This window comes from Talpa occidentalis, unplaced genomic scaffold (genome assembly GCF_014898055.3).
Source record: "Talpa occidentalis isolate TD23 unplaced genomic scaffold, MPIMG_talOcc4v2.1 talOcc4.9, whole genome shotgun sequence".
Lineage (NCBI taxonomy): Eukaryota > Metazoa > Chordata > Mammalia > Eulipotyphla > Talpidae > Talpa > Talpa occidentalis.
This window is the reverse complement of record NW_023605305.1, coordinates 6126254-6154252: the sequence shown is the minus strand read 5'-3', so window position 1 is coordinate 6154252 and position 27999 is coordinate 6126254. Positions and strand designations below refer to the sequence as shown.

The following is a 27999-nucleotide window of genomic DNA, read 5'->3' as shown; positions in this document are numbered from 1 at the left end:
AGCAGGGGGCGCTGGGGAGCGGGGAGGGTGGGAGGATGGGGGTGGGGTGGGGTGGGCAGTGCGGTGGTTTCTCCCCCTCTGGAGCAAGGCAGGAGCGGTGGGGACGTCTCTGAGGGGGCATAACAGGAATGCCACCAAGTTGGGGGGGGGTTGGGGGCTCTCAGACCCTAAGAGCCCCTCATAGTGAGGTCAAGTGGAGGGCCCAGTTCTGCGCTTACTCGGGTCTCTTTCTTCCACCCTCTTCCCTTCCTCTACCTCCTCTGCCGATCCTCACCAAACTGGCTTTCACCAATAATCACACCAGACTGCGAGGGGCCGAGGACTGAAACCAGAACAAGGGGCCTATGCAGAGGAGGCAAGTCCTCGCTGGGTAACAGCCCGCGCCCGGACACCCCTCTCCACACACCACCTCCCCTAAGCTCGCTCACGACTCCAGTCGCCTCTGCAGCACCCGTTCTTCCCCGCGTGGCACAGGGCCCGCCTACCCTGAACCCCAAGCGCACGGAGCCCGCCTACCCTGAACCCCAGGTGCACGGAGCCCCGCCACAAGACCATCACCGCCACCACCGCTGCCGCGCTGCGTCTGAAAGGCCGTCAGTGGGACGAAGCATCAAAGCCAAAGGACCGAACGGCCACACGAGCCACGGGCCTGGGATGCGAGCGGCGTCCGGAACTACTGCTGCTGCGGTCTGGGAAGAAAATCCAGCCGTCCCCTAAGGTGGCTTCTCTGCACGTGTGCACGGGCTGGGTTAGTGTTGCTGGAGGGGGCGTCTGCCTGATACCCAGAAGGGCTCCCCCCTTGACGTCCCGCGATGCTGGGAGACGCCAAGATCTTATCAAGCGGTCAGGTGATTCTCAAATGAACCCGACAGAGCAGAGCAGACCCCACTCCTCGGTACCATGCCGTCTGTAGTTGTCATTTAAAAAACTCTCCTGTAGGGGATGAGCTGGAAGATCTTCCTTCAACAGCAGGCAAAGGTGGGGGAAATAACTAGCGTTTAAGGGTTCGAGACAGTATGAGACAGGGGCACGTTCATTCTCGCCTCGGTGGTGGCAGCAGTGATGGGAGCCACCTGGCCCGGGTGGCGGCCCCCAGAGCAGGCAGCGCCGCCCTCCAGGAAGGCCCCTCCCACGGCCCACTATCTGCTGGGCTGCAGGTACTGGTGCGTGAACATGTTGAGCTCGCTGTCCAACCAACCGGCTTTATTCCTGCAAAGAAATGGCTGCTTTGTAACAGAAACAGCAGCCACAGGGGACACGGCCAGGCGTGCTAGGTGCTGCTCTAGGACACCTGGGCCACGGCCTCACCCTCCAGTAAGACCCACTTTACAGATGAGGACAGTGAGGTCCAGAGGTGAAGCCACTTCCTGGGGGAATCAGTGGGGCAGCAAGACATTGGGTCTCAGGCCCAAATCAGCTTCACTCAGTTTTCCTACCTGCTAAGTGAGGGTCAGGTGCTCACTGTACCCCCATCTCCAAGGCAAAGCTCTGTGCCTAGCACAGGAGTGGGGTGTCCCCAGAAAACAGCTATGGCGGGAGATGGGGCGGGGCACATCTGCGTTGTCAGAGCAGGGAAAGTCCACTGGCTGCTGTGGTGCCCCTGGTGCTGACGTCAGGGGCGGGGGCAGGAAGCAGGGTCCTGTGTGCTGATGCTATCTCTGCCCAACGGGCCGGGGACTTCTGCAGGCATTGACACACGCTCTGGGGCTGGGTCATAAAATCTCACTCCAGATCACAGATGACAAGGAGACACAGACAAGCTTGGAGGTCTGCCCGAGCACGCGTGCCGGGAACGAACCCGGGACCCGAATCCTGAGCTGGACCCTCCCCAGAAGCTGCTGACAGAGGCTCTGAGAGCCAGCGGGGTCGGGGTCCCATCCGGCTCTGCTGGCCACCAGCTCCCTCAGCAGCTTCGCTGTGGGGAAAATGCTGAGGCGCCCCTTCCCTCGGCTCAGGGAGGAATGGAGGAGGGTGTGGGGGGCGAGGCCAGGGTGCCCAGCATGCAGAAGACAAGAAAGGACAGCGAACATGCAGAGGTCAGAGGGCAGTGGAGTCAAGTAGCCAGGATTCTCCTACTCCTGGAGGCACTGTCCATCCCAGCAGACTAAGCCTCCGGAGGCCCCAAATTTCCTTCTCATAAAATGAGATTTGACCTTGAAGGGAGATCAGAGGTACCAGTGAGCTGTAGCTCCATGGCACCATGTGTCTGCAGGGTCCCCTGCAGCACCCCAGGGTAGTGACTGAGTCCTGTTGCGCTGCCAGTGCTGACATCGCCTCTGACCGCAGCAGTCCAGCGGGCTGACACGAGACTGAGCTAAACCCCTGCTAGCGAAGACACAGGCCACTGAGGCCCCGCCAGAGCCCACCGCCCCCAGCCACCGGGGCCAGCCTCACCTGAGCAGCTTTGCTTTGCTCTGAAGTGAATTAAGGACCTCGATTTTCTTGTTCATAGCAGCAATCTCCTGCTCCAGGTTCTCCCGGGTGACATCAACTTGCTGGCACAGGTGAGCAAAGGTCCCGGACAGTTCCCTGTGGGGGACATGGGTCAGCCGGGCCACAGGGCCGTGGTGCAAAAGATCCTCAGCACTTGAACCGACCCAGAGAGGGGCAGCGGCCGGCCCTTGTATCCCTGCTGGTGGCTCTGCCCCACGCCAAGCCTGGCCTGGCAGGTCTTCCCCGCAACCACCAGGCTGTGCACACTGGGCATCATACAGAACAGTGCCAGGCATGGGCACGAGGACCAGGATTAGACTCTGGGGCTGTCGGCTGAGGGAAAGAGCGGCCACTCTTCTCATTGCAATCACCTCATTTTGTAAAAGGAATTGCCAGTTAAAAAAAAAAAAGCCTACCGGGGCCTCCCCTGGTGGCGCAACGGTTGAGCGCTGGGCTGTAAAGCCGCCCGCAGCCTCTGCAGTGCCAGTTCGTTCCCCGGCTGCCGGCGAGGGTCCCACATGGCGCAGAGACCCTTCCTGCCACCCGCTGCTCCCTTCAGCAGTGTATTTCGTCTGTCCACCTGTTCTGTTCCCTGCTCTGGCTCTGGTGAATTCTCTCACCCTCCCATGCTTCTGACTGTACCCAGTGCTTGTATAAACAAACAAACAAATAAATCTTAAAAAAAAAAAAAAAAAAGCCTACCTCAAATGGCTGAAGAGAAAGAAAAGTTAGACACAGAGTGCCCAGCAAAGGGCCAGTCAGGCAGTGGGCTGACACCGTCACCTCCCACTGCCCAGATCAGGCAACCCATTCGCAGGCAACCGCAGACGTGCCAGGAGTAATGAATGAGCCATGGCAGAGAATTTCAAAGCCAAGCCCTGCAAGACAAGCCTCCAGTGCTGTCCGTCGCCTTCCTGGCCTTCCTTCCTCGGGCCCAGAGGCCTGCCCAGCACACAGCTATCCCTGGAGAAATCCCAGCTAACCTGGCCCCAACTGGCACTGCACAACCAAGGCCATGGTCATGATGGTTTCTAGGCCATGTGAGAAGGGACGTGGGGCTGACCCACCCAGAGGAAGGCCTAAACCACAGAAGCCAGCGCTGGCCCCTCAGGGCCAACACAGCCACTCACTGCTGGACTTGGTGGCTGCAGTTGGAGCCCGTGTAGCTGATGATGAGCTGTAGCTTCTCGCTGGCATACTCCACAAATTGGCGCTTGAAGGCCCGTTCCTTGGCCTTGGTGGTCCAGGTCAGACGCTCGTAGACATAGAGGAGGCCGTACAGCCCAAAGGAGAGGGCGATGAGCCGCCAGCCCACTGCCTTCCACACCTGCAGAGACACAGAGGTGAGGGGAGCCGCTTGCCATCGTGCCACCTGTCCGCGTGGCCCTTTCGTTCCAGGGGTGCGGCGCCCCATTTGTTCTACTCAGAACACCTGTTTCAGTGTCTCCTTTGAACCCACTGAGGCCAGAAAGTCAGGGATCTGCTCTAGTTTGGAGCCCAAGTGGGCCACAGGCCCTGACTTGTGAGACGTGGGCATGCAACGCTCTTAGAGAGAAACACTGGCATCTTCTGAAGAACAGCCATTCGGGGATCACGCACAAGCAGAACCCTACATGCTCCTCCTCGGCAGGAGGAGGTTGGTCTGGTTGGCCACACTTCGGGCCGAGGCAGTGTGGTTTTTTCCAGAAAGCACTGAACTCACAGCCAGATATCAAGATGCCTGCCATCTTGGGTGTTGGACCCCCACAAATTTCTATACACCTGTTTCCTCTCCAAACAGGCAAATGGTCTCCACCCAGTTCCCAGGGTTGTCGGGGTAGGACGAGACACCGCACATCATCGCTAGGTGTCCGCGTCTCAGGGAATAACCTGCTGCCAGCTCACCACTTACACGAGACCCAGAGCACCATCTGCAGACCCAGGAGAGGGCCTCAGCTGTGCCCACCCCAGTCGTACGAGCTGAAGAATCCCTGGCCCTTTGGTTAGGTCACATCCTGCCACCTTCACGCACCAAATGGCCGTGACAGAGCAAAGCAGCTCACCTCAAAAAAGTTCAAGGTGTAAGTTATTGTGTCTAGTGTGGCCTGGTCAGGATGTGGGGAGCATCCCAGTTATCAAGAGAGCAATCTCAGGCCTTGGGTAGCAAGGCAAGACAAGGAAACCAGGAGATGGAGAGACAAGGGGTGAAGGCCTGACTTGGCCTCTTTTTGTCTTAAGTCCTTACAAGTTTTGCTCTCCATTCCCTCACTGACTAATGAGAAACTCCTGGTCATGTCCACCCCTCAGAACCCAGGTTTGTCCATTTCTCAGGTCAGTTCCTTACTCATCACCTAGTACAGGACCCACAGGGGAATGACCAGGGCCGTCAAAGCAGACAACGCCAGAGTTCAAATTCTAGTCGGGTGACTTTTGCAAGCTCAACAGAGATGGTCCCCACCGTGGAATGGGAACAGTGCTATCTGGAGGTCAGGTTACATAGATGGATGTCAGAGGACAAAGGCTGCTCCCCAAGAGATCACATGGGTGAGAAAGGTGTCAGTGGATGTGAAGGCCACTGGGAAGGTCTGGGCAAACACAGGGACCCCGCCAGAACTGGGCCCCTCAACCCCAAGCCTCCCCCCGGCAGGGCTTGTCACTGACCACGCCTCCAACAACAAGAATGCCCATGGAGGTCCTGGATGTCAGGGAGGCCAGGCCGGTGACCATGGAAACCATGAGCTCCTCCTGGGTGAGCGAGCCCTGTGGCAGCGGGGGCATGCTGGGGTTGGCAGGTGTCAGAGGCATGGGACGCTGAACCTGTAGAGAAATGGGGGGTGAGGGTGAGGACAACACAGGAAGTCTCACTCCTGCACCCCTCAGTGGCCCTCAGGGCTAGGAATCCTGCAACAGGGACACAGAGAGTGACTCCTCAATTTCCAAAGGGCAAAAAGAGGGGAAAAGAACATTGTGTGCAGCAAAGAACAGAAGCTTCACAACAGCCCCAAAGGTGGGTGCTGGGGGAGACCAAAGGCGTGCGAGTGGCCTGAAGGCTCGGCAGGCCCAGGGCATGGGCCGTGGGCGAGCACCATGCACGCAGCCACACAGTGGCACAGAGATGGGGGTTTTACAGTCTGAATTTTAAAACACTCCCACAGCAGTAGATGGATACACATGCCATATGCCACCTACATTCCCTAGCTACACACTTTAACAAGAACCAGAGAAATATATGGCCGGTACTTGTAATTTCACAAATACTAGTGCTTAGCATGAGGCCAGGCTGCTTTGTGGCCAAAACCGTGGCCATGGTGCACTGCATGTGGCACACAAGCCACAGTGCCGGACATCGGGGAAGCCCTGCAGAAGTGATGTGTCGGAGGCAGGTGAGCTGTGCTCCCCGATGCCGGAGGGCGAGGGAGTCTGCTTGCCTGGTCGTTATAGCCCATCAGGGCCCGGCGGCTGTTCTTGGGGCCCAGGAACCTATTCACCAGCATGGTCCACCCAAGGGAGAAGTGGAACTCGATGTCCTCCTGGAAGTCAGCACACAGCTTGTCACAGTTCAGGTCGTAGCTGAGGGAGAAGCACTGCCGAGGGATCAACACGTCTATCTGACTCCGCACGGCAGCAGGAAGGAGGGGTTTCAAGCCATCTGTCAGGAACGGAACAGGGGACAGCATATCAGCAGCAGGGGACAGCACATCAGCTCAGGCCTGGGTACGGCAGTGCCAGCTCTCCAAATGGGGGCCGCACCAGTTACCGCCAAAGATGCTGGCAGCCCTACCCAGAAGGCAGGTCTGGATGAGAAGGCGCACACTCGGGGCAGGCAGGCAGCTCTTCTCAGGGGTGCACAGGCTGAGGGTCCACAACTGCTGACGCACTGGCCTCATTGGGTTTAAGGAACAGGCCCTATTCTGAGCCCCGCGGTAACCCAAGACAGTTTATGTGTGCAGTGAACCCACGACATACCCCAGAACCTAAAGGTATTGAGTTGACTCAAAAGGTGACAGACAAGGAAAGGTCATTTTTCTGCAGATCGATATGTGGGTAGCCGGGTGTTCAGGTCCCAGCCCACGTGCAGACTGACCTATCATCTCCTGCTGCATGGTCTGCAGGGAGCTGGTGACGGCCGTGGAGCAGCGGTCAGACATGTTTCGGCCCAGTCCTTCCTCTATGTGGCGGTGCAGTTCCTGCAACCAGCATAGAGAGGTCAGAAGCAGCAGCATCCTCCTGAGGGTTTCTTTTACAGAACCAAAGGAAGAGGAGACCCCCGAGGCTGGTCAGCCCGCGTCCCAAGACTGAGGAGTCTCCCCAGCAGCCTAAAGGAATTAAAGGGGGAGGGCGGCCTGCAAGAGCACGTACTGCTCACTGACTCACGTTCTTATAGACCTTGAGGACGACTGGGGAAGGGTGGAAATCCATCTGGTACTCGTCCACCAGCACGGAGAGGCGCCTGATCTCCTCGGCCATCGCCGTGGATACCTGCAGCCGGAGGAAGCGCAGCTGAGTGTCAAGGAGAATGTGGTGCTGCAGCACCGGGGGTCCCTAGCCCCTCTGTACTCTCTCTCCAACCAGTAGCATCCTCGGCTGCTGGAGTGTACGCTTTTGAGGCGGGAGGGATGTCAGAGACTGGCGGATCGAACACTCATCCTAGATGAGGAGGTGGCAGAGGAGGGGGACACGCCCGGCTCACATGTGGACAGTGGAGCCCAGGAGAGCTCTGCCCGCTCCACCAGGCCCATAACTTCATTCTGGAAGGCTGAGGAGGCCCTGAGATGAGGCTGTCTGCTTTTTTACTTTTCCGGCACCGCCAACCCATCTCTGCAGCCACTTCCTCCCTACTCCTCACCTGCCTTTCGACCTCCTCCGTTATCTGTTTAATCCGAAGTTTGTAGTCCTGCGCCAGGAGCTCCAGCTGTTTGTCAATAAACCTCAGTCGCTCTTGCCGCTCTTCACGCATTTCGAGGCAGTAAACCCTGAGAGAAAGCGCTGGTTGGAGGACACGGCTTCCCCTCACCAAGCACACCCATTTCACGACCGCGGTTGCCTGTGAGGAACGGGCAGCGATGCTGGACCAGGAGCTCAAGAATCAAAGGGTGTTTAACATTTTTTCCTGGTGTTTTACTTTTTGGTGTTTTACTTTAACTTTTAAAATAATATAAAGCAAACACGGTTGGTTCTGTGTGGTGGAAACGAGGTGGTCTTACACTGTCTGCTAGACTTTTCCTACATTTTAATTTTTTCCAAAAAAGCAAGTTTTCTTTCTACCTTTAACATGTTTTGCCTCCAATTCTGAGAAGGGCCCTGGGCTGAGGCCTCCAACATGGGCTGTGTGGGCGGCATGTGGGGCCACGACCAGGAAGTAGAGGGGCACCCACAGCCTCCTCAGCAGGTGCCCCACAGTGACCAACCATGGTTTCTGGGAACCCAGACTCACACTTTGGCAGGGCTCCAAGTCCAGCCTGTGCCCAGCCCACGGCTGGCGCCTCCCAGCACTGCCCTCCGCCCGCCGTCTCCGGTCCTTACCGCTGCTCCTGAGCAGCGATGTGCAAAGAGTCCATGATGAGGCGAACTGCCTCGGCTATTTGCTTGGCCCGGACTGTGTGCTGTTCAAATTTGGTCTTGACTGCAGACTGGGAGATGCACTCCTGCAAGGACAAGAGGTGCTGGGAGGCAGAAGCCACCAGAGGTCGTGGCGGGGGAGGGGGCTCTGGCTTTCACTGCCAAGGACGTGCTGGTGAGAGATGGGGAGGCGCAGAACCAGCAGCTTCCAGAATCAATGACTCACCTCAAACCTCCTCTCAAAATTCTGAAACTCAAACATCCTCACTTGAAAGCCTTCGGCAAGAGCGCCCCCTAGGAGAATTACACCACGTTAGTCGGGACACAAGCGGCAGATGAAAATGGTGAAAAAAATTCCCTGTTGCCCAGTCAACTGGCCACTGCTGGGAGCAAAGAGGTTCTCCCTAGAGGCTCATAGCACCACCTCGTTCTCAGAACCACTACCCACTGGCTGACTTAGCATTGGACCAAGTGACTCAAACAGCCAGGAAAAGGAGTAAAGAAGAAGCGAGTTCCCACGTCACCTCCTTCAGGCATGCCCTGGGCCTTCTGGATACGGGCGTTGAGCACCTCCTTAGCAGACACAAAGAAGATGCGGTCTCCGGCCTGGCCTCGATCCACCACGCCCAGCTCATCCACCAAGAAGCTGGTACAACGCTCCATATGCTGCCGCCGCACCTGCAACCCAAGCAGAGGGGTGGATGTGGCCAGGGTGGGGTGCAGGTCAGCCCTCACCGCCTCTTTTCTAAAGAACAGGTAACCTGCACATGGTGCAGTGCTTGCCAGGTACAACACCTCTGTTCTCCAGCCACCAGCACCCAGACCCGAAGTCATGGGGCTTCCCAGGGTACAGCAGGCTACATGTGTTTCATATACATTCAAGCAGAAAGGCCCAAACAGACCCCAAACTGCCTCCTGTTAGGGTCTATGCAGCATTTCACTTTGAGGCCCAAGAGGAAGGAACCTGGGGTTCAAGACCTTAACCTGGGCTCCTCACCCCACAAGCTGAGGGCTCCAGGGCCAGGAAGCACATGGGCACCGGCAGGAAACCCCTTCCAGCTCTGAAGTCCCAGTGCTTCACCCCTAGAACTTAAAAATGCCTATAGCCAGCTGTGGACATGCCCCGTGCCTGCACTTTTCTCAGTGTCAACAGATTTCATCCTTGCTACATCTCTCTCTCACAGGTGAGGAAGTCGAATTTCCAGAAAGGTTAAGGAATTTGCCAGAGCCCCACAGTCCAGCCTGCTGGCTGCACACCTTATCATCCTCTGTCACCACCTGTTACTCCTTTTACTTTCATCTCACATAGAATTTTGACTTGTCAGTTAGACAATTACTCATCAGTCCTCTTTCAACCTTTGCTGGGCCTCTTCCTAAGGGTGAGCCTGTTCTGTGTTGACTTATTTAGGAGGCAAAGTGAGCAGTGGCCCAGGGGATGTAGGGGGAGTTCACACCTGAATGCAAGTTCTCACAGAACGGAGACCTGGGAGAAGCAATGGGAGGAACGCTGCTTTGAAGGAGTTTTTAAAGTCATCAGGCAACACCTCAGGGACCCCAGGGAACACTGGGGACATCTGCAGAGAAATTCACTCCAGCAGAACCGTGTGACACCTCTCTTTGGGGGCATCCCCCCCAATCAGGAGGCACCCACCTCCTCCATGTACTCGGGCTCCGAGGCGGACGCGTCCCAGCGGTTGTTCAGGATGAAGATGTTTGGGCGGGAGAGGCGCTCGCTCACCTTGTGGAAGAACTGCTTTTCCTGTTCAGGGGGAAAGACCATGGTGGAGGTGGGGCCTTGCCAGCCACGGCCCCAGGAGCGTGGAGCACAGTGCAGCGGGGGTTACCGTCTGCATGAGGGTGGACTCCGAATTGGCCACCAGAACAAACACGTCAGCATCCAGGCAAAACTTGTCAATCCAGCTGTCCAGCTCTGTGGTGACATCGATGCCAGGGCTGGGGGCAAGAAGGCAAACACCCAATGGGCGCACACAGCCTGGGCCCTCTCCTCCCAGCTAAGAGCGACCTGAGGCATCAGGCAAAGGTGGGGAGACTTCATGTGACAGGGGACTGAAACCGGGCCTGGCCCGAGATGGGGGGATTTGTGCTTTTTACTTCATAAGTTTCCATCTTGTGTGAAAATGTACTTTTTGCCCCATGCATTTATCTATCACTTTTACAAAAACCTGATCTGTCATTTCACTTTGGGGATATATAACTAGAGGCCAGTTTTGTCTTCCTGTGAGTCCAGTGAGCACGGTAGTATTGTACTCCCTGGTATCACCACCTGTCCACAAAGTAGGGGTAACGTGTTCCTTCAAGAAATAGAATACAGCGTGGACCCACCACCACCAGCTCCCCCTCTGACACTCATGCTAGCACTGGGTTGAGGCTGAGAACTTTCCCAACTTTTCAGTCCCCTCCTATCCCTCTACAGACCATCACTGGGACATCTTCATGCCAACAAAGACGGTGACCAGACCCTGGAGGAAACCCAAGATGCAGGGGGCTTTGCTGGAGCCAGCGTTAAGCAGAGCAACAACAGGGCCCAGGGTGCTGGCCTGGATTATCCAGATATGGAAGGCTGGTGCTTCCCCCTGCCCCCCCACCGTGCGGCACGCCTATGGAGGCGCCGTCCCACTTACCTGTCCATCAGCACAAGATCATCCTTCAGAAGTGGGCACTTGGAGTTGGGCCACATCACGCTCACCAAGCTGCCTGCGTGCAGCTGCTCGTCCTGGTGCAGCGCGTGCGCCAGCTGGTTCACGGTCTGTCGGGAGGAGGGAAGGAAGATGGCGGCTGTGGCATAGGCGCCAGGCAGACTTCCTGTGCTGCCCGCCTGGCACAGGGGCCTGAGCCCACCACCCAACCTGCTGCCCCTTTTCTTTCATGTCTCTCCTGAGAAGAGCTGGGAGCTATTCTAAGAATCAGCTGATCTTTGCTGCTCTTAAGCTTTTTTCTTGAATGTCACCCTATAGCTCGGCATGTTGTGTTCACGCCTCATGAACCGAAATGAGCCTCTGGCCCCCAACAAGAATGCAACCGGCACTCAGAGAAATAAAAATGCGCCCGCCCCCAGCAGGTGTGTCAGAGTCACAGGACTGGGGAATGGCCTCCTGGCAAAAGCCCGAGAAAGAACACCACGGAGGGGCAGGTGAGCGGCTGGCAGCGCACCAGGGCCAGTCTCCTGACTCTGGAGCCCAGGTTCTTCCTCGAGGCGCCCAGCTGCCAACTGCCAGGTTAGAACAGGCTCCCTGCGTTCTAGCGCAGGGCGCTGCCCTCTCCCGAGGCTGTGCCAGTGGCCAGAGCAGGACGGGCCCCCAAGGCGCCCTCACCTTGACGCTCCTCTTCTCCTCCGAGCCGTCCGTGAGGAGGAAGGCCTCGTGGCCGTCTGTGCCCTCCACCCGCAGGAAGCAGTTGGTCGTGTGGCCAATGCCAGAGGGCAGGACCTTGTCCCAGAGCATGGCGTTGATCACAGTGCTCTTCCCGTTGCTCGTCCTGCAGGGACACAATGCCAGTCAGTGGGTGCCGACACCCGAGTTTAGGACTCTCCCCGTGAGGTTCCCGGTCTGGAAGAACAAAGCCTGGCCTTCGGCTGCGACATCTGTGCCCAGACAGGCAGCGTGGGTGCTGCCTTTATGAAAACAGATAGACACCTCCAGCCGGGGCCTGGCACGTGCTCCGGACCATCACTACAAACCGACCTGCTGGGGCTGCCAGCGCACGCGCCCCTCAGTCTTAGTGAGCAGTTACCATCCCTGCCCATGAAGGCAATTTCCCTGCTCTCCTTCCAGCATGCTCCTCTTCACACATGAAGCTCCACCCCGGTGTGACTGCCTGCCACAGGCGCCATCGCTGCAGCATTTCCACCACACCCTCTACTCAGCAGGCTCTCTGTCCTGGCTGCTATGCATAAGCAAGGTGAAAATGAAGCAACGGCAGCCCAGAGAAGCTGAGGCCACACCCGGGGCCACAGGTCACCAGGACAGCTCCGGTCCTTCGGATAACAGCCACACACACAGCTTCCAACCAGTCCAGACACCTGTCTTTGAAGGTGCTGCGATGTATTTGTCTTTCTCTCCAGTCCCTGGCACAGAGTGCCTCAAATCCTTGGAATTTCCTGAGTGGTAGGAGTCTTTTCTCATTCCTAAGGAGTCCCCTTTGAGCACACCTGAGCTGAAGTTAAAGAGGTGACTCAGAGTGGGGCCCCCACACAGCCCAGGGGTGGGACTGATCAGCAGAAAGACCGGTGACTAGGACTGGAACTTTCAGCTCCACTTATCAACCTCTCAGAGAAAAGGAGGGGGCTGCAGGCGAAGGGCCAATAAAACGCTTGAACGTAGATGTAATGAGCTTTAGGGCTGATGAAGGCATCATGTGAAGGAGGGGTGGCACACCCCAGTTCCACGGGGACAGAAGTGCCTGTGCTCAGTACCCTGTTGACCTCACCCTCTTTGTCTGGCGAATCATCTGTGTCCTTTATAACATCCTTTATAATAAACTAGTACGTGAAAGTAAGTATTTCCCTAGCTCTATAAGCCTTTCGAGCAAATTAATTGGGCTCTAGGAGGGGGTCATGCAACCGCTAATTTCTAGCTGGTCATTAGAGAAGCACAGGTGACAACCTGGATGTCTTAGTGGCATCTGAAGTCGGGGTTGAGGCACTGTTTGCAACTGAGTCCTTAACCTGTGGGATCTGAAGCTGTCTCTAGGCAGACAGTGTCAGAATTGAGTTAAATTTGCAGGGAAGTTAAATGCATAGTCGCTGTCTGCCGAGAACAGCTTCATGGTGCGGAAGATGCTCTGGGGGGCCTGCTGGGCCTCGAAGTGAAACAAGAAGCTCTGAGGGCCAGGACTAGAGACATCTCAGAAGAACAGATGGGGGAAAGGCTTATGACGTTGGCTTTGTCAACTGTTTCTTCGTTAAGACACCAAAAGTACAGGCAGCAAAGTTTGAACAGATACAACGGACTCCAGCAAAATGACACACTTCTGTGCATCAAAGGACACACTCAGCAGTCCAAGGCCAAGCAGAGCGGGAGACGATATCCACAAACCACATATCTGATAAGAGGCGAATATCCAGAATCCAGAAAGACCTCCTACAACTCCAAAACACCAAAAAGAGTCGAAAAAGATACACCAATAGTCACCGAGCACAGAAGATACTCAGAAACTCTCACCCCAAGACCACAGACCTCCGCGGGGAGGGCGGATACCAAGGGAACAGAAAGCACGTGCTGGGAGGGCACGGGGCGCTGGAGCCCTGTGCACTGCTGGGCATTGCTACAGACAACGGCACGGTGGGTCCTCAAAAAAAGAAAAAAAGAATTAGCGCGTGTTCCAGTCAATGCTCTGCCGGGTGGAAACCCGCAAACTCTGCCAGCAGGTCTCAAGTAGACACCTGTACACCCGAGTTCACAGCATCGTGCACAACAGCCCAGGGGAGGCAACTCAAGTGCCTGTCTCGGATGAAGGGAGAGAGCGTGGTCTAGATGCACCCCGGAATATGAGTTCATCTTAAAAAGGAAGAAGACTCTGACACCTACACCGTGAACACTGCGGACTTTCTACTTAAAATAAGAGAAACAAGCCAGCCGCAGACACAGACAGCCTGATTCCACTGACAGGGGGAGTCTCGAGACACCAACTCACACAGACAGAAACTAGGATGTGGCTGCCAGGACGGCAGGGAGGAGGAAATGGGGCGCTTTCATTGGGGAAGAGCTTCAGTGTTGCCAGATGAGAAGGTTCTAGAGATGGACGGCAGCACAACGTGAATGCACTCACCACTACTGACCTGGACACTCAGAACTGGCCAAGACGGTAAATTTTATGCTGTGTGTATTTTACAATTAAAAACAAGAAAACAAGCAGGAGTGTGATGAGTTCTAAGGCACAGCAGCTGCTCCCGACTGGGGTGCTTAGACTGTGACCCAGCACTTCCCCTGCCAGCCAGGAAGAGAGATGAGAGATGTGAGGGTCTCAAGACTCACCGGCCAAAAAAAGCCACTTTCATGTGCCGCCGGGCCAGCACCTCGCTGATGCCCCGCACTTTGGAGAGGTAGCCTTTGACATCCACAACCTGCTCTTCGGTGGTAACCGGGTCCAGTTCTGCATTCCTGTAGGTGTCTGGAGGAGACAGAGGAAGTGCGTCACTACGTGGTCAAGGGAGCTGCAGACTCCCCAGTCGGGAAGGCCCGTGCCACCCCTGCCGTCACGGGCTCAGGGCCCAGGTCCACAGCGGTGGCTGCTGCGATGGCTGCTGCAGTGGCTGAGACCACGGCGGGGAGCGAGACGGCTCCAGTGCAAGGAGTGCTGGTCCCACTCCCAAGCTCTGTGACCTCAGGCCAACGAGCCGCTCTGGGTCTTAGTTTCCTCACCCTGAAAACATGGGTGCCTACGTCAAGCAACTACTTTGAGGATAAAATGAATTCAAACACAGCAAGTGCCAAGGATGGCGGCTGGCACGTGGTGAATGGTGAATGGTAACTGCCATTTACTTACATATATTTACTTAACAAATAACAAAGCTACTCAACAAAATACAAAGTTCTCACCACATCCAAGCCCTGATCACTTTTCAAACACAGCCTCATTTAACCCCCACAGTCAGGTCAGAGTGAAAGGCAGAGGCAGGACTTGAACCAGGCAGCCTGGTTCGGGAGCAGCTCTTACCCACACTGGACATTTTCCAAAGACCCTTCCTGGTCAGTCCCAGGCTGCCTCCTGCCTCATAGCCATGTTGCCCCACCCCACACCCGCCACGCCGCCTCATCGATCTGGGTTTCACTCAGTGCTGCCCTCACCGCACCCCCACACGCCAGCTCACTCACTCTTTGCCTCAGGTATAGCCTGGAGTTCACAGCCCCCAGGAAGCTTCCCTGGCCCCCCAACAAGACTCAGGCCCCTTGTCTGTGCTCCTCGGCACTGGACTCACTGAGTAGAAGCCTCTAGCTTGCCATCTGCTTCACAATGCCCCATCCCGGCAGCCAGCAGGTGCGTATCTGCTATGCCAGCGGATACCAGGGCCACTGCCTGGCTGCTCTCCAAGGCTCCTGACCAGCAGATGACAAATTATCCCGGATGGAAGCAACTGAGCAAGACCCTGCCCCTCCCATCTAGGACTTGTACCAGGAAGGCAATAGCTGGCTGCAGAGCAAGTGGGGGTTTGCCTCGCAGCTCACACTTGTGCACAGAACTAAATGTTTGTGTCCCCTCATGTGAGAACTGATGGTATGATGGCACATGAAGGCCTGGGCCTGCCAGGTCCTGACAGCGGAGCCCTCATGGGTGGGATCTGTGCCCCTGCCAGCTCTTGGCCCTGTGGTTACATGTGAGACCACAGGAAAGTCACAGCCTCAGCAGTGCGTTCTCAAGACACCAAATCTGCCAGCACCTTGATCTTGAGCTTGACAGCCTCCATAACTGTGAGCAGTAAAGATGTTGCTTACAAGCTGCCTAGTCTAACTTCGGTTATAGCAGCCCAAGTGGACTGAGACACTTGCGAGCCACTGGGTGGACAGGCCCCAAGCCTGAGTATGCTCCCAAAGCATCCGGGCACCAGTGGCATTTCAACGCCTGCCTGTAAACATCCCCTTCAGCTGGTGCCATGAAAGGAAGGGTCTGAGGCAAGAGGCCTCCCCACATCCACCTGTTGACCCAGCAGCATTCCTCCCTTGCTGGGCACGGGGGCGTGGCCTTCAAATGTACCTTGGAGAGAGCCGGCTCTCGGTCATGTGACCACATTAAAAGAAACAGCCAGTGGGCTGACAAGCTCTCCCAACCTGTCCTTTCAAGAACAATTCCAGGCAGTAACCATCCCCTCCCCTAGCCAGGGCAATCCCAAACAGTTCCTGATGACCCCAGCTCTTTCTCTTTCAGCCCCCCAACAGGAAAGGCCTCCTATTTCACAAGGGAAATCGAAACACCCACCCCACGCCATCACACACCACCTTCACCAAGCACCTGCTCGTCCCTAGCACTATCCGAGTGAGGCAGCATCACGGAGGGCTGGTCTGGGCTCTGGGAGGCACTGGCCTGGTCTGCCCCATCTCCGCCAGCCCAGGGCTGGGCACACCAGTGCAGCTGCTCTGGTCACTGTAAGTGGGTAGTGACCTGGAATGTCAACTCCTATTCCATAACTTTACAATTTGAACTTTCAAATTTAATACCTAGCGAGCACCTCTTCTAGCCGCAAGCACCAGGCCCAGGGCAGGGCAGGGCCTTAGCCTACCTGGCTGCTGTAACAAAATACCAGACTGGGAGCCTTATACACAACAGCAAGGTTCCGCTCAGTTGTGGAGGCCAGAAGTCTGAGGTCAGGGTGCCAGCCTGGCAGGGTGAAGGTCCTCTTCCATGTGTCAGACTTTCCCTTGTAACCTCATATGGCACAAGAGAGCTGGGGAGTTTACGGGATTTTTTTTTCAAAGGCACCGTCTTTCACAAGGGCTTCATCCTCATGACCTAAGCGCCTCCCAAAGACCCCTCATTGTCATGGTGGGCATTAGAATTCAACATGAGAATCTGGGGGGGAACACACACATTCAGACCACAGTGCTGGACAAATGCTCTTCCTTTAAAGGGAGCCCTATCTAGCAGGCCAGCATGCAACACACCAGCAAGCCAAGCCGCTCTAGAGGAGAGAAGTGGGTCCTTGCGCCTGCGCCACTGAACTTCTCAGGTTCTGCAGACTTGAACTGGAAAATCTCTGCTTTTACCTGAGCAGAGGGAGGGAACCAAGGGAGGGAACCAAGGGAGGTTCTTTTACAAGGGAGGGAACCAAGGGCCGATAAGACTCAGTCACTGGGTCTCATTGACCATCTCCAGGGAGCATTCTGGAGAGGGAGCCCGAGAAAGCTCTGAAAGGCACTGAGATCAAGGGGTCCAGACAACCGTTCCCCCTGCTGACAGGGACAAGGCAAGAGGCTGGCTCGAATTAGCAACTAGTGGAAAAGGTGTGGGTGACGTGAGTCGCCTATTCATAGTCCTCTTGCCAATCTAAAAATATCAGAGAGAACACCCTGGTCAGGGGACAACCAACACCCAAGCAGGGCCTGGTGTCAATGGTGGCCAAGAAAAACACCTGCGCTCTGAGTCAGAGGCACCTGGGTACAGCCCAGCAAGAGCCACCTAGTCTTCATGACCAGATGAAATAGAACATGTGGAATCCTTAAGTGAGAGCTTCTTGCTTTTCTGGCCTGACCTCCCTGGAGCCCGGTGCCACAAGATCCCAAGAGCAGGGCTGCACCTCTGAACCCCAAATCCCGCCACTTAAGTATCCAAACTGAGAGGAGGGGGCCTGGCTCAGCAGGTTGCCCGCCTCACCTTCGAGGAAGGCAGCGCTCTCCTGAATGTAGGCCCCGAGCTGCTCAAAAATGCCATTGATCTTCTTCTTGGCGGTGACGAAGTGCTTGAGCGGGGAAGCGTTCACCTCAGCCATGTGTCTCTTATCCTTCTTGACCGCGACGATGGAGTTGCATCGAGAGAAGAGCAGGGACATTGCGCTGCAAGAGAAAACCACGGGATTGAACCCGGGGCACCCAACTGGGTATTGCTGAGTGGTGCGGCAGGGGACTGGGAGCAGCTCTAGGGCCCACCAAGAACACGGGGCCCTCCAGGACTAGATCGGGGGTCATGAGTTAAGATCCAGCATCTCAAGAGCAGGAAGGGCCCTCTGAGAACACAGCCCAGTCACCATCACACAGTGTGGGCACTGAGACACCTGCGCAGGACCCTCAGTCCAGGCCCAGCGCTGGTGGTCCTTTGCCTCATGACAGGGAGGAAGCACCAGGTCACACACAGAGTCTTAGGCAGAAAAGCAGGTCAGAAGCCCCCTTTATTTCCTGCCCATCACCCACCTGAGAAAAGGCAGCAAACAGACGTTCAAGGTCAGTTGACGCGCCCCACCCTCCCCTGCTGTTCCCAGGCCCCAGTGGCCCTAATTCCTAACAGGTTTTGGTTTTTGTTTTAGTACGAAGGGAACAAGGCAGGGTGATCCTCAAGTAAGAGCGGCCTAGTTCTACAATTGACTTAAAAACATGTATTGATCTTTCATTATATACGTGTGCACTATAGCAAACGTGGAAACCATAGGGGAAAAACATCCATAACTCCAAGCTGGGAGCAGCACTGTTAATTCTTTGTTTAGTGCCACGGTCTGCTTTTCCATGGGTGGCTGTCTTACTGTCTCTCAATCACACACACATCTTTGTAGCCAATTTTCTTTCAGCAGCAAGAACACCCTGGGGGCTGTGAGACGGGACTCCAAAGTCCTAGAGATCTTTGATCAAAGTCAAGAGGAAGGCAGACCAGAGAGGGTGGCACCCGGGTGTGGCTGCAAGTCCCTGGTCCCCAGGGTGGACTGCTCTTCAGAGTCCACCCTGGACAGAACTGCTTTCCTTGGCAGGGATCTTAGATCCTGGGAAGTCAAAGGTAAAGCATGTGCCCAGCTGTGTGCCTGGCTCTACCCTCTCCAATACCCAGCAAGTTCCTTCAGCTACTCTTCCATAGACACCCTAACCACAGCACCTTCATCTTACCACCTGCCCTGCTGCTGCTCTCTCTGGGAGATGAGAGGCACAGCTCGCAAGTGAGCACACACAGAAACCTCTGATGGGTGCTGGATAAGTTTCTGTGAAGGAGAAAGAACATCTGGAAAAAGTGCAGTTCCTGAAATCTGGCTCTTCAGAACTGCCCCAAAGAGTAGGCAGAAAAGACAGACCCACAGGGAAACAGGAGTCTACATCTTTTGCCTAACCCTACAAATTATTTTGTGACTTTCAGGCTCTCTGGGGAGATGGGCGACCATATGTCCCTTTGTTCTTTCCTCCTCAGCAAAACGCCACAGCTGTGAGATTGTCTTAGCATGAAGGCCGTGCTTTAATAGGGCCATGCTTAAATAAGAAAAACAGCAGACAGCTGAGATGGGGAACTGGGAAGAAAGTTCCATTTGTTCCTCCAAAGCAGCAAAGGAGTGCACAGAACCAGACTGCCATGGCCCAGCAGGGAAGATCCTCACAGAAAAGAGGGTGCAAGCAGCTGCAAGGGAGCCAGCAACAGGAGGAGGTCTGGGAAGGGCATATGCAGCCCTGCAGATGAGTTTGTGGAATCAGAGCTGGGTTCAAACACGACTGTGCTATTTTGGGGCTGGGCAAACCCCAGCTGATTATTTAACTTCAGAACCTTAGATTCTACGGGTGTACAGGTGTGCCGCTGTGAGAAAACAAAAACCACCACCAGCGGTGTGCTGGAGTACAGCCTGAACTCAAAGGCAGCGTGATGACAGGGCATGAAACAGCAGCAGCAATAAACCACCAGCACCAGACTCTCCCCACGAACACCCAGCCTGCGGGGAAGGGCAGAAGCTACTCTGCTAGCAGGGCCACAGCGCCCAGCCCCAGCACCCCGCCCACTGCCACAGGGGTGGAATAAATAGGTCTGCTCAGGGGTGCGGTCAGCAGCGCCCAGTGCCAGAGGTGACTCGCTTGCAGGTAGCACATTTCGAGAGCAGCTGGGTTTTTGGAGGCAAATGCGTTTAAGTTCTGGGTACTGCAGCCCAAAGGATTTGAAACTAAAGTCAGTGCTCAGTAAGTACAAGATTCAAGGGCATGCACACTAGTAACACCTCAGTGGCTCAAGGTTACAAGGTCTGCCGGAGTCCAGTTGGTCCAGGAGTCCATCTGCTACTAACATTCCCTAGCTGACCACTGCCTGCCCCAAACCTCTTCCCTCTTGTGAGGAACCCACCCCCCAACCAACCCCTCCAAACTGTTTGATCTCTCCGGCCCTGTTTATTCCTGATTTTAGACTGGATTATGCTGTACACGCTGCTTCCAGTCTAGAACCTTCTTTCCTTTTTCACCCACTTGGCACACTCCTATTGTCTTTATAGACCCAACCGCAGTCACCTCCTCCATGAAGTCTTCCCTGATGTCTCCATGGAGCACAACAACACTAGCAAACACCTTGTCTCCCCGTCTAGAGAGCCCATAGCTGCCAGAGCGCTGATCTATTTCCATCTCTACTTTCCTCCTCCACAACCATGAGAGACGTGGTTTGAGTAAGTGAATGTCCCATGGGGAGAATACCATCTTACCCTTTGTGTATGCCCTGGAATACACAAAACTAATTTTTTCTTAAAAAACTGCCTCCCCCCCAGAGCATCAATTTCTCAATAATTTGGAGCTCCGTAAGTCAAGAGAGCTGAACAAACCTTTCAGATTTCAGAGCAAACTGGAGTATGTATGTGGCGAAAAGGACCAACTTGCAAAAAACACAGAAACAAGCCAAGATACAGGGCCCCCGTTTATGTGGGGCTTTGCCTGCTGATTTCAGACTCTTCCAAGGTGGTGGGAGGCCACTGGGCTCCTGTTCCTCCTCTGGAAAGCTCTGCTAGTGCTCACCTCACTGCAGGACTCGCTACAGGTGGGCAGGCAGGGCAGTTCCCCAGCACAACTGGACCAGCACCCAGTTCGAACCCAGCTGTACACTAAGCAGCCTGCTTCAAGCTGTCGTGACTACCACAGAGTGCTCTGGAGGTCACAGTTTCAGAATTTACAGCAGCATTTCCCAAAGGGTGGTCCACAGAGCAAGAGCACCCAGTGCTCTAAGCAACAAGGGCCCCACAGTAGAATCAACTTGTAAAACACCATCTTCAACACCCTCCACTTGCGCACAGTAAATGCTTTGAGAAGAAAAGCCTGTTGCAAAGACACTAGTTTAATGCAGCATTTCACAGATGTATCTGAAGAAACTCTTCTTCTGTGACAGTTTTTAAAATCCTGAGGATCTCACTTAGGGAAAAGCCACTTTCATCCTGGTAATCTTCCACTCCCACCCCTTAAAAGTGCTAGGGATACATTTTTAACAGATACTAACAGCTGAAGCACATCCAGTTGTAAACTGAGACAGCTATTAGCACTCGAAGATTATCAAAAACTTTGCCTCAGCCTAGGCTATTAGTTGAGGAGTATTAGCTGTTTAGGGTGTAGGGATAGCAGTAGCAAAATTCACTGCATGGTGTGTTTGGATCCCAAGCACAGACCCTGAATCCACACCACCTCCTTACCCAGTTTTATGTACAGCAACTCCTAGCAGGGAAAATAAAATGGATCCACGGATCGTCTGCTGGCACAACTGGAACAGAGGAGAAGCTGAGAAATTGAAACAAAAGAGCATATAGGATAAAGGGAGCAGAGCAGACTCTCGGAGGAACTGTGATAAGGAGTCAGCCACTGCAGAGAGGGGGAGGGAGGAGCCGATACAGCAGAGGACAGGCAAGGGAAAGAGAGACCAAATCTTCAGAGAACCCAGGAGAGATCCCGCCACTTTCAGAACTGTCAACCTTTACATAGGATGCAGTGGAGAAATCCTCCGCAGAAGTAGAAAGGAGACACAGTATTTTTTCAACACAGATAGGAAAAACCTCTGACTTTGTGCAAACATGACCATCCCAGAGACTTGCCACAGGACGACCAGCACAGCACGTGCCTTCCACTCTACCCAGATCCAGGATGCCAGCGCGCACAGCCACCACTTACTTTTTAGCTGCTGAGAGACCTCACAGGGTGGTCATCATGAACATGGCTGGAGTCAAAAAGATGAAAAGAATTTGAGTTCTCCTCTGTCCTGGCTCAAGTTGAGGTTGGCTACTGATTGTGTTGACTCCACCAATTCCGACTTATTAGAAAGGAAAAGGGACATGTCAACAGACAGCAAAATAAATAATAATAAACAAACAAATCTGGTGTGCAAAATATATCTAATCAAGTTTAAAGCCAAACAAACATCCCTGCAGGAAACTTAGTCACTGAGGTACAGGAAAGGTATGTGAGGAAGTGTGCTGGAAAAAACACAACACACAGGTGTGGGGCCAGGTGTCGGGGTGCACAAACCCGTGTTCAGCCATGTGCTGGTGAGAAGCAGGGGTCCCCGTAAAAATACCTCTGACAGGTGAGAGGAGAGGTGTGAGTAGAACCAGGGCAAGGACCAGGCTCAAGGACTGCAGAACTGAGCACTGGAAATGGGAAAAAGGCAAGGGAAAAGAAGTGGAACTTGTTGAAGGCCCACATGTATGTAAAGTGCTGGAAAACATCTTAACTGTCAGTTCACTGGGGCAACACAGGCTTGGGAATGCTTAAAAGATTTAGACTGTTAGTTAAGTGACAGGCTGGGAACTGAAACATCATCTCTCCTGACTCCAAAGCTCACTTGTTTTCAATTAAATGGAGCTGTCTTACTCCAGCCTTGGAGGTGGGAAGGGCGATAATCCGAGGCCCTATCTGGGAGGAAGGCAAGAGAGAAGTGAAGTTAAAGAAATAGGGCAGTGAAGGATTACAAGAGAGAGGATGGGCGAGCATCTCAACAGTTAATGATGCAACATCTTCTGTGCGCCTTCTGTGTGTGCTAGGGATAGAGGTTTAAGGGAAGAATAAGAAACAGCCCCAGCCCTCAAGGGCCGTACAGCCCAGCGAGACTGTTAGCGGGTGAGGACCCACAGTCAGGCAACCCATTTCAGCTCGGGGTAACAAGACGACAGTAGGAGGGTGCAAGGAGGTGTCCAAAGTGGGGCGAGATCAGGGCAGGGCGCCGCGATGCTGAATGTGGAAGCCTATGATGTGTTGAGCAGCGGCTGACACTTCCAGAGGACGGGATGAGGAGCGGGAAGGCGGCAGGACGGGATGTGGCCGCGGAGACGGGGCAGGTGGGGAGGACACGGAGCATCGGGGACCCCCCCCCACCCCGGCCCCCAGCCGCAGCCGGATTCCCGCGTCCCGCCCCCTCCTCTCAGGGCCGCGGACGATGGGCGGCGAGGCCCAAACGCGGGGACGCCCGCGTGCCCGGATCCCTAAACCCCAGGGTCCCCGCGCGCCACCGGCCCACGCCAGGCTGCTCGGGATTCGCCGGACCCGGCCGGGCGGATCCCCACCGCCCCGAAGCGCTCGCCCTCTCACCTTCACCTTCCCGGCCTCGCCGCGGCCATCATGCCGCCGACGTCACCAGCGAGCGCCGCCCCGGGGAGCGGCGGGAGAAGGGGGGCGTCTGCGCGCGTCACCGGCCGCTCCGGGCTTACCGCGCCGGCCTCGGAGAGGGAGCGGACTCGGAGCTCAGCCGTTTCGACCCCGCTGCTCCGTATGGGCCCGGGGTCCCGCGGCTCCGCGCCCGGAGAGGCGTGGCCGCGCGCTCGCTCAACGCCGGAGCGTCCCAAGCCGATGACGTACGGTCTCGGGACTCACGCGGCATCATGGGAGCTGTAGTTCCGCCCGGCGCCCGGCGGGGCGGGGTGGGCGGGGCGGGGCGGGGCGGGGCCTCGAGCTGTCAAGGGGCGAAGAAAACAAGGGCGTGGGTTAGCGGTTCCCGCTCTTTCCTTTGTTGCCCTAGAGCCTGACCTCAAGGCCTGTGCCAGCTCTGGAATTCAGGCTGGCGCTTTGTAATTTTGGAGAGCTCCTAAGAGCCGCAGGCCGTTGGGGTGAGGTAACTCTTGCAGAAAGACAGCGAGGAGCGGCTGCCCTTGAACTGACTTTGAGGAAGTAGGAACAGCAACTACGGCCACCCAGCTGGGTATCTCCCCGTACTTCGCTGTATTTAATCTTCACCACAGTCCCAGGAGGCTCAGATGCGAGATTACTGCAGCTCACACAAGGCAGATCGCTGGGCCTCATTAATGTGACAGGCACATACCTGCCGTTTACAGGAGTAAACAAGCTGCTGGGCTCAGCCACAGCACCGGGGCTCAGCCCCTTCGGCTACTGAGGCCCTGAACCTTGGCCAGTGCCAACTGGGATGTGCTGAGGCTTGTACATCAAGGGAATGTGACCCAGTTTTCATTTTGATTTTATATCAATTCTATTTCTATCGATTATTGGGATGTTTGGGGTAAATTAGATGGAACTAAAATATAGTACTAAAGTAAGTCCACCTGTTTCTTTTTGCTGTTTAAGATGGGACTATTGTTAAATAAAAGAAAGGGAGACATAAGTCCAATGGTGTCTTGTGCTCAGCCTCCCACGTCAACAAAATGGGACTTAAGTACCTTAATTGCAGGCTCAGCTTGCCCCAGGAATGTAACCTTTAGCCAGGCAAGCTGGGATTTCCTGGTCAGCACTACAAGGTAACCCACGTGAGAAACCTCTTCCATCCTCCAAAGGCAGGAGAATGAAGTGTCCTGGCCTGAAACAATACTGCCTTCCTTTCCCCTCCCTCCATTCTGTCTATCAAAATTTCTACTCTCTACTTGCTAGATGGGGGCTGTCTGATTCATGAATCAAAGTTCGATCTTCAAATTTAGCAGCTGAATTTTGTTATTTAACAAACAAAAAAAATGTAAACATAAATGTAATGGCTCCTTCCATTACAAAAAAAAAAAAGAAACAGCAGGCCCAAATGGAGTGATGTATGCCAAGTCCCATCAAGACTAATACCTCACCTAGTTGCAGTTCACCATCTCCCAAAAATGGAATTTTTGGTCAGCACTGGTGAGGTCATCTGCATGACAAGACCCTTCCTCTCTGAAGGGAAGGTGACTTTTTTTTTTTTCCTTGCCCACCCTCTTTTATAAATTTTATACAAAACCTCTCTGTTTAGTATAATTCCTTGCCGCACCAACCTACTTGCATTGTGGCATGCTGCCCTATTAAGAATAATTTAATAAAATAAATTAGATCTCCAAGTTTATTTGGATAAATTTCTAAATAGCTGTGCTAATGTGGGTTATAATAAGAAACATTTGGTTCACTGTTCCTTCACACCGTTCCTGGCACATAGCTCCCAAGTCCCCTGTGCTTTCTTAGAGAACAGTCCTTGGGTATTTTTTAATATTGAGCTTTGTCCTTAGTTCCTGAAATAGCTTCAGAGCTATTTAGATAAAGGTGAAATGGTTACCTTCCATTACTCATAAAAAGCCCTTTTGAACAACACCTGACTGATGTGTAAATGAGGTGACTTTTGGAAAGCCCCTAGAAAGGGCTCTTTGCCAGGGAAATGAGCCTTGTGATGGGAGGGTTAGAACAGACATTTGGGGTAGGTCACGGTAGGGGACAGGGGGTGTACTGTGCATTGTAGAAATCGACTTGCTCACTAATAGCCCAAGATTTGTTCTATCATGGCCTAATAATGGGACCTCCCTCAAAGGCCCTGAAATAAACAGCTTGGAGCACCTCTGGGTTGGGGAGCAAGTGGGCGAGAGGAAAAGGTGGTACATCCAGAGAGCGCAGGGGAGATCCAGCCCCTTCCCACATACCTGCCCTCTGCATCTCTTCCACCTGCTGTTCCTGAGTTGTATCCTCTTACATAATCAGCCCCACCCCAACCCCTCCACCCCCGCTGTAAATTAACCCAACCCAAGGAGGAGGGCATGGGAATCTCCCATTTATTACCTGCAGGGCAGAAGGTTTTGAGGTGGGGACAGTCATGTGAGACTGAGCCCTTACTATGGAATGTGATGCTACCTGCAGGCAGAGTGTCAGAATTGAGTTAAATTGGTAAGATACCTTTTCAACTTCCTCTGAGAATTGGAGAACAGCTTGGTGTGGGAAGAACCCCCACGCCTTTGGTGATCAGGAATGTCAGAAGTGGCGTGTAGTATGGAGCATCAAGGAAAACCATGCAGTTGACACTCACAGGCCTCACGTTTCACCTGAACAGCACAGCTCCATAACATGGGAGCATCTTGCCACAAATACCTGAAGAGGGGAATAGGTGCCTGCTGGGCTGACCAGTTTATCAGAGGCTGGTCCAAGGGAGGGGTCCTACCTGCCCTGCCCCGAGTGAACTGGTGGCCTGAGAGGCTGACTCTGGACTGTGGGTCACACCCAGACGCTGCCCAGGGTGTGGCTCGGCCCTGGTATGACACACACTGGGGGCTGTGACTCACTGTCTGATTGTCTCAGCCAAGCTCCTGGCCTCCCTCAGGGGACTGTTAAGTCTCCCAGGGCAGGCATGCAGTTCCTTGTCCTCCTCTGAATTCCATTTCCTTTCCCTTCTTTGACAATCAAAGACCAAGTCAGGGGCCTCCTGGGTAGCGCAAGGGGTTAAGTCTCAGCACTGTGAAGCTATCTGCAGACACTGCAGCATGAGTTTGAACCCCCAGCCAGGAAGGTGACTCACTTGGTGCAGCAGACCCCTCCTGTCTCACTGCTGCTCCCCTCAGCAGGGTGTTTCAGTAGATCCACCTGTTCTGTTCCCCACTCTGTCTCTGGGGAATCTTCTTACCCTCCTGCACCTCTGGCCTATACCCCAGCTCTTGTATGCATAAAATAAATAAATCTTTTTTTTTAAAGGAATCTTTTTTTTTTTTAAGATTTATTTATTTATACAAGCACTGGGTACAGTCAGAAGCATGGGAGGGTGAGAGAATTCACCAGAGGCAGAGCAGGGAACAGAACAGGCAGAAAGACCGAAGTACACTGCTGAGGGGAGCAGCGGGCGGCAGGAGAGGTCTGCGCGCCATGTGGGGCCCTCGCCCGGCGGCCGGGGATCAAACCAGCACTGCAGAGGCTGCGGGCATCTTCGCAGCCCAGCTCTCAACCGCTGCGCCACCAGGGGAGGCCCAAAATAAATAAATTGAAAAAAAAAAAAGATCAAGTCAGAGACCTAGAGGTGCTCCCTCCTCCCAGTTCTGGCCCAGGCCCTGCTTACTGCCCACACTGCAGGAGCCTGCATCCACCCCCAGCCCTCTGGTCTTGCTCTCCCAGCACCAGCTTTTTCTCTCTGAAGCAGCCTCCAGCCAAGAGGCCCTGATGATGAGATCCCCCCACTACATACAGTTGACTGTTTCTGGGAAGGGGTGCAGAGCAGGGTTGGGGTGCGATGGCAGACCTTCTTTCTATATTCCCAGTTTCTGTTTTGACTTTTTCCTGGCAGGCAGGAATTGCATTAGATAGCAGAAAAAGGTGGCAGTTAAAATAACCCTGTTGGGCCTCCCCGGTGGCGCAGCGGGTTGAGCAAGGCGGTGTGAAGCTATCCGCAGCCTCTGCAGCACGGGTTCAATTCCCGGCCAGGGGGAAACCCACATGGCACAGCAGACCTCTCCTGCCTTGCCTGCTGCTCCCCTCAGCAGTGTCTTCTTCAGTCCATCTGTCTGCTCTGCTCCCCGCTCTGTCTCTGGTGAATTCTCTCACCCTCCCACACCTCTCACTGTACCCCAGTTCTTGTATAAATAAATCTTTAAAAATTATTAAAAAAATAAATAACCCTAAGTTGCTCACACATATACGCACCCATCTGCTCAGAAAGAGGTTAGGTGTGGTGGCTTCTGGAGAGAACTGGGCAGCCAGGGTGACAGATGGGAAAAGGATTAACATTTGTGCTGACTGTAAACCAGTTCAAAAAAACCCCTATAAAATTATCTTTAAAATGCTACCCGCCCCCCTCCACCCCGAATAACCCCAATTGCCTCCTAGATATGCCATCTCTCTTTAGCCTGGAAGATGAGCCTTTACAATCTGACCCTGTGGCCCTGTTAGGGGGAAAGATGTCCTAAAGCTGATTCCATACAGGCTTTGTGGACTCTACCCCCACCCCAGGCCAAAGCCATCAGGACATTGGGAAAGACAAATCCCGTCACCACCAAAGGGAAGGTGGCTGGGATCTGAGGGTGGGGTTAAGCAGCCAGGTTGGGTATAAAAACCAGACACGTGGGCCTTGGGGTCTCTCTCTGTTCTTGGCTTCACAGCTCTTGGTTCACTGCCAGTTCTCAGCGTGCCATTGGGATTCCAGGTGGGCGGAACAGGTAGGACACATTTAAGACTCTCTCCCACTTTTCTCCCTGAGCTGTACATGTACTCATTTCCCCTTCCCTTGTAAATAAACCTTTTATGAACCTTCTGTGTGTGCCTGCAGTGGAGTATTAAGTCCCTTTTAAGCGTGCGGGTGAGGACCCACAGTCGAGCAACCCGTTTTATATTGGGGCTGCCCTGCCCTGTTGCATAACAACCCCTGCTCACCCCAGGTGGCCTGTTCTCTCTCACCCTGCCTGGGCCTTGCTATGCCCCCTTTAAGCCCGAGCTTAAGGGGCATCCACAATCAGGCTTC

General features: G+C 54.4%; 1 protein-coding gene across 2 annotated transcripts; it reads right to left on the bottom strand.

Moving 5' to 3' along the window:
- Positions 1-35: 35 nt before the first annotated feature.
- Positions 36-23009, bottom strand: MFN2 (mitofusin 2). Of its 2 annotated transcripts, XM_037498464.2 has the most exons (19): positions 22923-23009; positions 21510-21648; positions 17296-17474; positions 13965-14100; positions 11304-11466; positions 10614-10738; positions 9816-9924; positions 9623-9730; positions 8496-8649; positions 8198-8265; positions 7936-8057; positions 7259-7385; positions 6787-6891; positions 6497-6599; positions 5841-6061; positions 5074-5229; positions 3564-3760; positions 2395-2529; positions 36-1209 (listed from the first exon to the last, which is right to left on the bottom strand). In XM_037498464.2, exons 3-19 carry the CDS (start codon positions 17468-17470, stop codon positions 1140-1142), a joined length of 2274 nt encoding a protein of 757 aa, XP_037354361.1. In that variant the 5' UTR covers positions 17471-17474; positions 21510-21648; positions 22923-23009; the 3' UTR covers positions 36-1139. The 2 variants fall into 2 exon arrangements, with proteins under 2 accessions (XP_037354361.1, XP_054547003.1); XM_054691028.1 differs by lacking the exons at positions 21510-21648; positions 22923-23009 and adding an exon at positions 21038-21494.
- Positions 23010-27999: the final 4990 nt, after the last annotated feature.